The sequence below is a fragment of the Coregonus lavaretus genome (assembly GCF_964263955.1).
Source record: "Coregonus lavaretus genome assembly, chromosome: 14".
NCBI lineage: Eukaryota > Metazoa > Chordata > Actinopteri > Salmoniformes > Salmonidae > Coregonus > Coregonus lavaretus.
The window spans coordinates 2,844,168-2,858,987 of NC_140001.1; the positions used below are offsets into that span (position 1 = coordinate 2,844,168).

Sequence of the window (14,820 nt, forward strand, 5' to 3'; positions counted from 1 at the left end):
ATAAAAATCATGATTCCTATTCATCTAAACTTTATTTTGTACATGAGAAGGTGCAAATAATAAACTCAGATTAATATAACAATAATATTAATAATAATAATAATAATAATAACAATAAGCCAAATCGTATCAGCTGGGTGTCATGATGATTTCACACTAGATACAGTACATACCTCGAGTGATATAACATTAGTACATACCTCGAGTGATATAACATTAGTAATAAAAGTGTATATTATATGGCAGGGGAAAAATCAGACTGTGATTGATCATTAACTACTCATTGACTGCACTTGTGTAACAGCTCTTTAAAAGTGTTTTACTTGTCAAAAGAGACTCCAAAGAGACTCCAAAAAGTTTAAAGAAAGTGTCAAATTACAAAGTTATTTCTAGTAAACAAAGCAGCACTTCAATGCACTGTCGCCCACAGCATCATCAACATACAGAAGTATACACGACCAATAAACGAGGAGGGCTGACAACAAACTATGTTCGCACTTCACGGTCTCCACACGTACAAAACCTTTTGTGCTTAATATTTCTAACGTACGCTACATAGCTAGCTAGCGACATTAAGAGTGAAATGTGACGAGCAAAAACTATCTATTTTCTTGTGACCAACGGTTTTCATGCTACAATAAAATACGGAGATCATCCTTGGTCAGTATAATATAATAGTATGAACAAAAATATAAACGCAACATGTAAAGTGTTGGTCCCATGTTTCATGAGATGAAATAAAAGATCCCATACATTTTCCATACGTACAAAAATATTATTTCTCTAAAATGTTGGGCACAAATTTGTTTACATCCCTGTTAGTGAGCATTTCTCCTTTGCCAAGATAATCCATCCACCTGACAGGTGTGTCATATCAAGTAGCTCATTAAACAACATGATCGTTACACAGGTGCACCTTGTGCTGGGGACAATAAAAGGCCACTCTAAATGTGCTGTTTTGTCACACAACACAATGCCACAGATGTCTCAAGTTGAGGGAGCGTGCAATTGGCATGCTGACTGCAGGAACGTCCACCAGAGCTGTTGCCAGAGAATTGAATGTTAATTTCTCTACCATAAGCCGCCTCCAACCTCATTTTAGAGAATTTGGCAGTACGTCCAACCGGCCTCACAACCGCAGACCACGTGTATGGTGTCGTGTTGGCGAGCGGTTTGCTGATGTCAACGTTGTAAACAGAGTGCCCCATGGTGGAGGTGGGGTTATGGTATGGGCAGGCATAAGCTACGGACAACGAACTTTGCATTTTATCAATGTCAATTTTAATGCACATAAATACCGTGACGAGATCCTGAGGCCCATTGTGAGGCCCATTTTTTGTAAGGTAACTGTGACCAACAGATGCGTATCTGTATTCCCAGTCATGTGAGATCCATAGATTAGGGCCTAATGAATTTATTTCAATTGACTGATTTCCGCATATGAACTGTAACTCAGTAAAATCAATGAAATTGTTGCATTTATATTTTTGTTCAGTATCTATCTATCGAGGTGATCAACAAATTCTCTCTCTCTCTCTCTCTCTCTCTCTCTCTCTCTCTCTCTCTCTCTCTCTCTCTCTCATATACAGTGGGGAGAACAAGTATTTGATACACTGCCGATTTTGCAGGTTTTCCTACTTACAAAGCATGTAGAGGTCTGTAATTTTTATCATAGGTACACTTCAACTGTGAGAGACGGAATCTAAAACAAAAATCCAAAAATCCATTTGTTACAGAAACCTTTGTTTGCAATTACAGAGATCATACGTTTCCTGTAGATCTTGACCAGGTTTGCACACACTGCAGCAGGGATTTTGGCCCACTCCTCCATACAGACCTTCTCCAGATCCTTCAGGTTTCGGGGCTGTCGCTGGGCAATACGGACTTTCAGCTCCCTCCAAAGATTTTCTATTGGGTTCAGGTCTGGAGACTGGCTAGGCCACTCCAGGACCTTGAGATGCTTCTTATGGAGCCACTCCTTAGTTGCCCTGGCTGTGTGTTTCGGGTCGTTGTCATGCTGGAAGACCCAGCCACGACCCATCTTCAATCCTCTTACTGAGGGAAGGAGGTTGTTGGCCAAGATCTTGCGATACATGGCCCCATCCATCCTCCCCTCAATACGGTGCAGTCGTCCTGTCCCCTTTGCAGAAAAGCATCCCCAAAGAAGAATGTTTCCACCTCCATGCTTCACGGTTGGGATGGTGTTCTTGAGGTTGTACTCATCCTTCTTCTTCCTCCAAACACAGCGAGTGGAGTTTAGACCAAAAAGCTCTATTTTTGTCTCATCAGACCACATGACCTTCTCCAATTCCTCCTCTGGATCATCCAGATGGTCATTGGCAAACTTCAGACGGGCCTGGACATGCGCTGGCTTGAGCAGGGGGACCTTGCGTGCGCTGCAGGATTTTAATCCATGACGGCGTAGTGTGTTACTAATGGTTTTCTTTGAGACTGTGGTCCCAGCTCTCTTCAGGTCATTGACCAGGTCCTGCCGTGTAGTTCTGGGCTGATCCCTCACCTTCCTCATGATCATTGATGCCCCACGAGGTGAGATCTTGCATGGAGCCCCAGACTGAGGGTGATTGACGGTCATTTTGAACATCTTCAATTTTCTAATAATTGCGCCAACAGTTGTTGCCTTCTTACCAAGCTGCTTGCCTATTGTCCTGTAGCCCATCCCAGCCTTGTGCAGGTCTACAATTTTATCCCTGATGTCCTTACACAGCTCTCTGGTCTTGGCCATTGTGGAAAGAGGTTGGAGTCTGTTTGATTGAGTGTGTGGACAGGTGTCTTTTATACAGGTAACAAGTTCAAACAGGTGCAGTTAATACAGGTAATGAGTGGAGAACAGGAGGGCTTCTTAAAGAAAAACTAACAGGTCTGTGAGAGCCGGAATTCTTACTGGTTGGTAGGTGATCAAATACTTATGCCATGCAATAAAATGCAAATTAATTACTTAAAAATCATACAATGTGATTTTCTGGATTTTTTTTTTAGATTCTGTCATTCACAGTTGAAGTGTACCTATGATAAAAAATTACAGACCTCTACATACTTTGTAAGTAGGAAAACCTGCAAAGTCGGCAGTGTATCAAATACTTGTTCTCCCCCCTGTATGTATATATTGAGGTGATCCTTGTATCCCCAAATGTCCCAGTACCAACTGTACAACAGATCTCCAGCCACTCCAGTAACCTTTCATCTCAGTAGGTGTGAAACCACAGAAATACAATCTATAGAACAGGCCTCCCCATTCAAGTCAAATATGGCATAATGGGTGAGATTCTATTTCTGTGTGAAACACTCGCAAACATCTCAGAACATCTCTCACTACACATTCTACCGGAGCTAGAGATATACCTCTCCTAGAGATCCGCGACTTCAGAGACACATTCATTAACACAACCGGAGACCGCATTAAAGTCGGCTTGTGAGCCACATTTGGCCCGCGGGCCGCCAGTTTGAGATAGGGGGAAAAAGGACGCTCATCAATCATCACAATAGATTATTTACAAACTCTACATCAAATCGGCATCTAACAGACAAACAAGCCACATATTCTCTTCATAAGGAACAACACTGTGAAATGAACTAGAAGGTGCTTACAGGTACTGAAGAGACATGGAGAAGGATAGTTTGTAATAATACTACAAAAATATAATGATGTGATAAAAATGAAGGAAGGGTTTCTACTGCTGCTACTAGATAGGTCTCGCTGGTTAACTGGGTCTGAGTGGACAAAACATTAAGAACACCTGCTCATTCCATGACATAGACTGACCAGTTTAATCCAGGTGAAAGCTCTGATCCCTTATTGATGTCATTTGTTAAATCCACTTCAATCAGTGTAGATGAAGGGGAGGAGACAGGTTAAAGAAGGATTTTTAAGCCTTGAGACAATTGAGACATGGATTGTGTACGTGTGCCATTCAGAGGGTGAATGGGTAAGACAAAATAATTAAATTCCTTTGAACGGGGTATGGTAGTAGTTGCCAGGCGCACTGGTTTGTGTCAAGAACTGCAACGCTGCTGGGTTTTTCACACTCAACAGTTTCCCGTGTGTATCAAGAATGGTCCACCACCCAAAAGGACATCCAGCCAACTTGACACAACTGTGGGAAGCATTGGAGTCAACAACAGAAATGAATGGCAAATACTGTATTTTATCATTTCTTTGAGTTTTATTGGAAATAAGAATATTAATATGTTTCTAAACACTTACAACATTAATGTGGATGCTACCATGGTTACGGATAGTCCTGAATTAATCGTGAATAATGAAAGAGGGTCAAAGGTCATAGCCCCAAGCTAACCTCTCACCTTTACCAATTACAAGGGAGGTCTTTGGGTATGATCTTTGACCCTCTGTAACTTTCTCACTCATCATTATTATTCACATTTCATTCAGGATTATCCGTAATCGTAGTAGCATCCACATGAATGTTTAAGTGTTTAGAAACATATCGTATTCTTATTTCCAATAAAAGTGACTCCAAAATGACACAACACATTATTTAATATTAATTTATTTTGGTCACAAAATAATCTGAAACACAACCAAAATGAACTGCAAATGCATCCAACAAGTTTGTAGAGTCACAAGCTTGATATAGTCATTGCGTGCTAGGAATATGGGACCAAAAACTAAACCTTTGACTTTATTTATAAGAATCTTTAGGGGTGTCAATTCCGACGCCCACCTTGGTGAGAAAAAATAAACGTATTTAACAAAATCTCTTTCTCTGAGCAATTGTATTAATATAAAATAATATAATTTCCCTTTTTTTTGTTGTTGCATAAAATATAGTTCAGAATTTGAATTATTTATTTTATACAATCTTTTGCTCATCTTTATAAAGAGTGCCAATAATTATGGAGCCCACTTGATATACTATATTCATAATTCTATTTCAGATGATAAACCTAGGATTATTTCCCTCCAGGAAACACACTACTAACATCTGCATCTCTCACAGCATCTCTCACAGCATCTCTCACAGCATCAGCTGAGGTAGCAAGTAAAAAGCAAGGAATGTCTAGAAACTGAAATGAGCATTTCTCCAGTCTTTTCTCCAGTCTTGACAAGCAGCAACAAACGTAATATTCTGTGACCTAAACTGTGACAAACGGAAGACACGCTAGTTCATACATACTTCAGAGGCATTACGCACATGGAGATATCAAAGCAATTTCGCAAAAATAAATACACAATCTCACTTTGATGGCAATGTCTTGATCCTGTGGGCCACTCACAAATCAAATCACATAAAATTAAAACAAATTAAGAAGTAAATTGCATAACTAGACATGCTAGTAATGTCAACCCACACCAAACATTTATTATTATTATTATTATTATTATTATTATTATAACAACATTCATAGTCCCCCATCATTATCATTGACTGTGTCCCAAATGGCACCATATTCCCTGTGGGAAGGGCTCTGGTCAAAAGTAGTGCACTATATAAAGGGAAATGGGACGCAGCAGTTATATTTCCCTCTGGGCTTCCGTGACTAGTGACATTATTGACACGTTACACAATCGTTTTGGAGTCAAGAGTGATTAGTCGCAGGCAATGACTGTTTTCTGTCCAACAACCATTATAACTAGTTTTTTCTTAGTTTTTTCCTGCTCTAGTTAAAAAGGCCAATGTAAGTATTTACAATATAAACAAGTTTTATCTCAGGTTTTGAGCGGAAGGTGGCTTCCCACCCTTTAGTGTCGTCTCTAAGATCTAAATTACTAGGTGATACACGGAGGATGGCGTGATGCCAGAGGTTTATTTTGGGACTGGGAAAGAAAGCAGAAATGAGATTGTTAATGAACCCTCCTCACATTTCTCTATCTCTCTATTTCATAGGCTTTTTCCTACCCACTCGTCTTCGTCATACTGAACCAACCACCACAGTTACGGAAACAATCGCCACTTCAATCGGTGATCCCTTTTAACCTACGTCATTCAGTGTGTTACCTGTGATTACTGGACACGTGTGTGTGTGTGTGTGTGTGTGTGTGTAGGGTGGGTGTAAGAGATGGGTGGGGTAGTATTTTAGAGAGGCAGGGGTGAGTGGGGGGGGGGGGGGGGGGGTACAACACAGGCTCCCTGCTGTAGTGATGTGGGACCAGGGACCTTGGTTAGTTTCTGCATCCGTCCTCAGTGCCGCGTTCGTGCTGCAGGTTGCAGTAACAGTTCTGACAGACCCTCACCGGGGACGAGATCTTCAGACGCTTGATCTCAGACTGGAAACGACTACACCTGGGATAGAGAGAAGAGATGGAGAGAGAGAGAGACAGGCATAATGCACCGGTAAAGGTCCTTGGGATTATTTTTAGGGACTTTATAATATTAAAATTTGTTCTATTACGGCGTGTTAATTTTGGGTTAACCATTTCATATTCATTCAGCATTAACCATTCTGCGTTTTTCTGTGAAAGGCCATAATAGTGACTGACGCTGCAAGCTAAAGGCTGATGATGATGATGACGGTACAACGCATCTGACGGTTGAAGATTCAATGTTTTAAAATTGTTGTTATTATTCTGTTGATTCTCCATTGGTACACCTTCAACCCTAACATGCAGGCCAGGACGTACTTCTGACAGAAGAGCTGACCACAGTTTCTGCAGTGGTGGCGTCTCTCCGCGAGGGAGAAGCGCACGGTACATCCCGAACAGCAGTCCACCACTTCGTCCTTCACCCAGTGGTCAGCAGCAGAACGACCAGGCTGGTCACTCACTGACCAGCTGAACACCCTGCCACGACCGTCACCCACCAGGATCTTACTGTGGTCCCTGGGGGAGGAAGGGGTGGAGGAGGAGGGTGGGGGGGGGGGGGGGGGGTGAAAGGGATGGAGGAGGGGGAGGATGAGTGATTGCTATCTATAACCAACACCTAAAGTTACATTTATGGTCCTTCAAATTCCCGATCCCTCCATCCTCCTTTTTAATTACTGTCAGGCACCTTTCTCAAGACAAGCTCCATGTTGAGGTCTCAAACACACACAGTCCACCTACTTGGAGATGGCGAGGGATGTGATCTCGGCTGGCTGAGCGTTGTCCTTCCGGTTGAATGCCGTGTGCATGGTCAGTTTGCTCCGGAACACCAGCTGACGTTCCCATCTGTAGCCTACACACACACACACACACACACACACACACACACACACACACACACACACACACACACACACACACACACACACACACACACACACACACACACACACACACACACACACACACACACACACACACACACACACACACACACACACACACACACACACACACACACACACACACACACACACACACACACACACACACACACACACACACACACACACACACACACACACACACACACAAACGCTTGAACAATGCACCAGCCAGACAGGACACACTCCAGCCAGACAGGACACACTCCAGCCAGACAGGACACACTCCAGCCAGACAGGACACACACCAGCCAGACAGGACACACTCCAGCCAGACAGGACACACACACCAGCCAGACAGGACACACTCCAGCCAGACAGGACACACACCAGCCAGACAGGACACACTCTAGCCAGACAGGACACACTCCAGCCAGACAGGACACACTCCACCCAGACAGGACACACTCCAGCCAGACAGGACACACTCCATCCAGACAGGACACACTCCATCCAGACAGGACACACTCCAGCCAGACAGGATACACTCCAGCCAGACAGGACACACACCAGCCAGACAGGACACACTCCAGCCAGACAGGACACACTCCAGCCAGACAGGACACACTCCAGCCAGACAGGACACACTCCATCCAGACAGGACACACTCCAGCCAGACAGGACACACTCCATCCAGACAGGACACACTCCAGCCAGACAGGACACACACCAGCCAGACAGGACACACTCCAGCCAGACAGGACACACTCCAGCCAGACAGGACACACTCCAGCCAGACAGGACACACTCCAGCCAGACAGGACACACACCAGCCAGACAGGACACACACCAGCCAGACAGGACACACTCCAGCCAGACAGGACACACACCAGCCAGACAGGACACACTCCAGCCAGACAGGACCCACTCCAGCCAGCCAGGAACATAAACATCCACACTGCATTGCATAACACACATAATGCTGTTGTTGTGTATAGTGAGCTGTAGTGCTGTGGTCTGGTCTGTACCTGCTCTGAGCTGGTTATAGGGCCTCGCCTCCATGGTGGTGGGGTGTAAGGGCTGAGGGACCCCCCCATGGCCTGCTATGGGGTGGGGAGGGTGAGGCTGGGGGGGAGGGTGGACCCCTGGTTTGGGGGGTGTCTGTGTCTTTCCCGTCTGTCCCTCGGAGTAGTTGACGAACACAAAGCCGTCCTTCTCGTCCAGGCTGAGGTTGTCTGACCAGCGGCGGGAGTCGTCTGACCCGCTGTCTGCTAACCAGGTGGTCCCCGGCCCCCCAGGAACTGCAGAAAGAGATTACAATGTGTATATAAAAACCAGTGTCGCGCTCTTCAACATGACCACCCGGCTCAAAGGACCAAGGAAGAGAGCGCCAGCTGGTGGATCCATATGAGGTGCTGCTGATGACAGGTCCACACCGTTGCAGGCTGAGACGCTGACTGGGGAACTATTCAATTGATGTCTTCAAATGGTAAACATTGTCACACACTCCACCTCTTTTTATTGATTTTATTGAGCCTTTATTATATACAGGTAAGTCAATTAAGAACAATTGGGGCAATACAGATACTGACTGACTGGCTTACTGACTGGCTTACAGACTGGCTTACTGACTGGCTTACTGGCTTACTGACTGGCTTACAGACTGGCTTACAGACTGGCTTACAGACTGGCTTACTGACTGGCTTACTGACTGACTGGCTTACTGGCTTACTGACTGGCTTACAGACTGGCTTACAGACTGGCTTACAGACTGGCTTACTGACTGGCTTACTGACTGACTGACTGACTGGCTGACTGACTGACTGGCTTACTGACTGGCTTACTGACTGGCTTACTGACTGACTGGCTTACTGACTGACTGGCTTACTGACTGACTGACTGACTGGCTTACTGACTGACTGGCTTACTGACTGACTGACTGGCTGACTGGCTGACTGGCTTACTGGCTTACTGACTGACTGACTGACTGGCTTACTGACTGACTGGCTTACTGACTGACTGACTGACTGACTGACTGACTGACTGGCTTACTGACTGACTGGCTTACTGACTGACTGACTGACTGACTGGCTGACTGACTGGCTTACTGACTGGCTTACTGACTGACTGACTGACTGGCTTACTGACTGGCTGGCTTACTGACTGACTGGCTTACTGACTGACTGACTGACTGACTGACTGACTGGCTTACTGACTGGCTGGCTTACTGACTGACTGACTGGTTTACTGACTGACTGGTAAACTCACCTTTCGGTCTGTGGACGGTGCTGCCTGGTTGGCTGCCTGATCCTCCCCCGGCTGTGGCGTTGGGGCGAGGGGAGGGTTTTGACTCTGTGCCGAGGTTGGGCTCGTCTCCGTCTGACTCGCTGCTGTCGTCGTCAGCGTTGTGGGTCTCTGGTGCCTCTGCTAGAGTAGGAAGAGAGGAAGAACATTAACTTGATTGGCTATAGTCACAGGACACAGGATCTGATTGGCTAATAGTGACAGGACACAGGATCTGATTGGCTAATAGTGACAGGCCACAGGATCTGATTGGCTAATAGTGACAGGCCACAGGATCTGATTGGCTAATAGTGACAGGCCACAGGATCTGATTGGCTAATAGTCACAGGACACAGGATCTGATTGGCTAATAGTGACAAGACACAGGATCTGATTGGCTAATAGTCACAGGATCTTACCCAAATGACACCCTATTGCTACATCGTGCTGTAGTCTACTGCGCCGTATAGTGAATAGGGTGACATATGGTGTGCATTCAGAGATCCCAAACCCCTCAAACACACAGACCACCCACCATTCTGGTTCTCTCTGAGGTGGGATTATGACCCCCACAACACTCTCAGAGACTTACCTACACACCCACACACTGAGAGACCTACCCAGCTTGTCCTCAGTACAGCAGTCAGGTAAATCAGGAGGCTCAATGGGCTCTGGAGCAGGGGTTTCTGGGACTTGTAGGAACTCCATCCTCCAGAACTACAGGAAGGAAGATGACATTAGAACACTTTAAAAAGGTCCTGAACATTCATTCTGATTCCCATGTAAAATAGCCTTTTGAGTGACCAAAACATCACCCCTACATTGTTTTCCCCATTAGAAGTGCTCATATTTTGAGAAAATGTACTTTCTCTCATGTCTAACTATCAGGAAGTCTGAGTGGGCAGGGAGCTACATTAGCAGGCTGAGTGAGCGGGGAGCTACATTAGCAGGCTGAGTGAGCGGGGAGCTACATTAGCAGGCTGAGTGGGCAGGGAGCTACATTAGCAGGCTGAGTGGGCAGGGAGCTACATTAGCAGGCTGAGTGAGCGGGGAGTTCACCTTGACTGAAAACGGCTGTGTCAAGCAACATGGACGCAGTGAGATCATCTCAAGCTAATTTGCTGATACCGCAAATCAACTCAAACAACATTGAACATTGCATGCAACATCCAATCTGGTCATACATCACATCATGGTTTCACAAATTATTTGTGAATTGTCAGCACCAGTTTATCAAGCTAGCTAGCTAGCTACTTAATCTTGGACAATTTCAGTGTAAACTGGACAGGGGTGACATAATTCATTATATATATTGACTGCCAGACAATGTTCATATATCATGATGACTATCAATGATGTCAAGAAGTTTGTGTGAGTCTTCCGTTTGGCATCGTTTGATGTAAAGACATGACAACTGCGTCAAGAGTTTTGGGCAACCCTTCCCCGGCTTATGATCCATGCTGGCTGAAGACCTGGCGAGCCAGTGACTTGCTAACACCAGACACAGATGAAAGCTATAAGTACCTTTGCCTTAAATGAATAGGGGAAGCCTCTAATGACATTTTCTGACATGGTGCAGTCACCTTTTGGCACCTGTAGACTTAGCTACCTAGCTATGTAAACCACGCCCCTCTGCGAACACGCCTTCTGCCATGTTGGTTACAAGGCGGTACTTATTTAAATTAGGTAAGAGAATAAGATGTTACCATCGGTGTATTAAAATGAGAGGATATTGTGATGTCACAAAATGCCCTTAAAAAAATCCCACCTCCCAAGTATTTGACATTGGAGGGGACCAGTAAGTTTATGATCAAACTTTATCTGTCATTTTTCATACTTTGATCTGGTTTCATCCAAATATCATCACATTTCCTGAAGAAACCTGATGTTGACTGTTCAGGATGGTTCACTTACTGTGGGACCTTTAATATCCTGGATGAGGAATTCATTTTGAAGCATAAAAACTCAAATGTGCATACTTGTGACGGACATTCAGGGGCGATTTCCCAGACACTAAAGATCAATGAGATTCCTCATCGAGCTAGCTTTTTATTCCAGTGCCAGGGCTTAATCTGAAACCGTGCCAAGAACACAAGCTGTTGGAAGGAGAAGCAGCAAGAGGAACAGGAAGTGGTGGCTACCCTGACGACGCCGTCGGAGTGTCCGGTGACGATGACGTTCTGCGTGTCCCATTCGTTCATCTCTGACACGCAGCAGCAGAGGATCAGTTGGGAGCGGCCTGTGAAGGTGTTGGCGCTGGTTATGGGACTGCCGTTGATGCTCCACACATGGATGTAGGTCCCCGCTGCCGACACTATGTCTCCCTGTATACACACACACACACACACACACACACACACACACAGAGAGAGTCAGGATTTTGACATGTGGACATCATCCACTCATCCCAGTTGGTGTTGATACCCAGAGACAGTTTTTTGGTCCATATCTTAAATATCTAGATATTTTAGGCATATTATGTTACGTTATTTGGCCACAGGATCCCATTAAAAAAAACCTTAGAAACATGCAATTCAAAGTGTGTGTGCGTTCATTGTGAGTGTATATGAATGAGTGTGTATTGTGTGTGTATATGTGTGTGTGTGTGTGTGCATTGTGTGTGTATATGAGTGTGTGTGTGCGTTCATTGTGAGTGTATATGAATGAGTGTGTATTGTGTGTGTATATGTGTGTGTGTGTGTGCATTGTGTGTGTATATGAATGTGTGTGTGCGTTCATTGTGAGTGTATATGAGTGTGTGTGTGCGTTCATTGTGTGTGTATATGAATGAGTGTGTGTGTGAGTGTGTGTGTGTGTGTGTGTGTGTGTGAATTAGGGTTATATATTTTCCCGGTATTTTACAAATGTTCTCCCGGGTAAAACGGTATTTCCCGCCAAAACGGGAAGCGTCATTCTAAAGCATTTAAATATGTCTGGATTTGATTAGAGCTTCAAACAGCGTGATTCAAGCCTGATGTTACCTGAGTCATACATTAAAAACATTTTCTGATCCCAAGCCCTAAAAAGCCCAAATGATTGCGCCGTTATCCAATACATAGCCTATGACAGGCTACCCCACATTACGCATGACAGAAAAACATAAAAGCCCATAGATGTAGCTAGCTATATAAAGCCCATAGATGTAGCTAGCTATATAAAGCCCATAGATGTAGCTAGATATATAAAGCCCATAGATGTAGCTAGATATATAAAGCCCATAGATGTAGGTAGCTATATAAAGCCCATAGATGTAGCTAGTTATATAAAGCCCATAGATGTAGCTAGCTATATAAAGCCCATAGATGTAGCTAGCTATATAAAGGCCATAGATGTAGCTAGCTATATAAAGCCCATAGATGTAGCTAGATATATAAAGCCCATAGATGTAGCTAGTTATATAAAGCCCATAGATGTAGCTAGCTATATAAAGCCCATAGATGTAGCTAGCTATATAAAGCCCATAGATGTAGCTAGCTATATAAAAGCCCATAGATGTAGTTAGCTATATAAAGCCCATAGATGTAGCTAGCTATATAAAAGCCCATAGATGTAGCTAGCTACATAAAGCCCATAGATGTAGCTAGCTACATAAAGGCCATAGATGTAGCTAGCTATATAAAGGCCATAGATGTAGCTAGCTACATAAAGCCCATAAATGTAGCTAGCTTTATAAAAGCCCATAGATGTAGCTAGCTATATAAAGGCCATAGATGTAGCTAGCTATATAAAGGCCATAGATGTAGCTAGCTATATAAAGGCCATAGATGTAGCTAGCTATATAAAGGCCATAGATGTAGCTAGCTATATAAAGGCCATAGATGTAGCTAGCTATATAAAGGCCATAGATGTAGCTAGCTATATAAAGCCCATAGATGTAGCTAGCTATATAAAGCCCATATATGTAGCTAGCTATATAAAAGCCCATAGATGTAGCTAGCTATATAAAAGCCCATAGATGTAGCTAGCTATATAAAGCCCATAGATGTAGCTAGCTATATAAAGCCCATAGATGTAGCTAGCTATATAAAGGCCATAGATGTAGCTAGCTATATAAAGCCCATATATGTAGCTAGCTATATAAAAGCCCATAGATGTAGCTAGCTATATAAAGCCCATAGATGTAGCTAGCTATATAAAGCCCATAGATGTAGCTAGCTATATAAAGCCCATAGATGTAGCTAGCTATATAAAGCCTTGATGACAGCTTTGCACACTCTTGGCATTCTCTCAGCCAGCTTTATGAGGTAGTCACCTGGAATGCATTTCAATTAACAGGTGTGCCTTGTTAAAAGTTAATTTGTGGAATTTATTTCCTTCTTAATGCGTTTGAGCCAATCAGTTGTGTTGTGACAAGGTAGGGGGAGGGGTATACAGAAGATAGCCCTATTTGGTAAAAGACCAAGTCCAAATTATGGCAAGAACAGCTCAAATAAGCAAAGAGAAATGACAGTCCATCATTACTTTAAGACATGAAGGTCAGTCAATCAGGGAAATGTCAAGAACTTTGAACGTTTCTTCAAGTGCAGTCGCAAAAACCATCAAGCGCTATGATGAAACTGGCTCTCATGAGGACCGCCACAGGAAAGGAAGACCCAGAGTTACCTCTGCTGCAGAGGATAAGTTCATTAGAGTTACCAGCCTCAGAAATTGCAGCCCAAATAAATGCTTCACAGAGTTCAAGTAACAGACACATTTAAACATCAACTGTTCAGAGGAGACTGTGAATCAGGCCTTCATGGTCGAATTGCTGCAAAGAAACCGCTATTAAAGGACACCAATAATAAGAAGAGACTTGCTTGGGCCAAGAAACACGAGCAATGGACATTAGACCGGTGGAAATTTGTCCTTTGGTCTGATGAGTCCAAATTTGAGATTTTTGGTTCCAACTGCTGTGTCTTTGTGAGATACAGAGTAGGTGAACAGATGATCTCCGCATGTGTGGTTCCCACCGTGAAGCATGGAGGAGGAGGTGTTATGGTGTGGGGGTGCTTTGCTGGTGACACTGTCAGTGATTAATTTAGAATTCAAGGCACACTTAACCAGCATGGCTACCACAGCATTCTACAGCGATACGCCATCCCATCTGGTTTGGGCATAGTGGGATTATCATTTGTTTTTCAACAGGACAATGACCCAACACACCTCCAGGCTGTGTAAGGGCTATTTGACCAAGCTGGTTGAGGGAATGCCAAGAGTGTGCAAAGCTATCATCAAGGCAAAGGGTGGCTACTTTGAAGAATATTTTTGATTTGTTTAACACTTTTTGGGTTACTATGTGTTATTTCATAGTTTTGATGTCTTCACTATTATTCTACAATGTAGAAAATAGTAAAAAAAATAAAGAAAAACCCTGGAATGAGTAGGTGTGTCCAAACT

The 14,820-nt window shown here is 44.0% G+C and overlaps 1 protein-coding gene across 1 annotated transcript in view; it reads right to left on the minus strand.

The window, feature by feature from the left end:
- Positions 1-6,097: 6,097 nt before the first annotated feature.
- Positions 6,098-14,820, minus strand: part of LOC311141774 (WD repeat and FYVE domain-containing protein 3-like) — a gene marked incomplete at its 5' end in the record, with an annotated part of 22,541 nt that continues 13,818 nt past the window's right edge. The window contains 7 exons of the mRNA XM_084177227.1: positions 6,098-6,260; positions 6,599-6,796; positions 7,019-7,130; positions 8,190-8,462; positions 9,430-9,588; positions 10,065-10,161; positions 11,586-11,768. Coding sequence (XP_084033353.1) covers positions 6,140-6,260; positions 6,599-6,796; positions 7,019-7,130; positions 8,190-8,462; positions 9,430-9,588; positions 10,065-10,161; positions 11,586-11,768 — 1,143 coding nt within the window. The 3' untranslated portion in view covers positions 6,098-6,139. The remainder of the gene's footprint in view (positions 6,261-6,598; positions 6,797-7,018; positions 7,131-8,189; positions 8,463-9,429; positions 9,589-10,064; positions 10,162-11,585; positions 11,769-14,820) is intronic.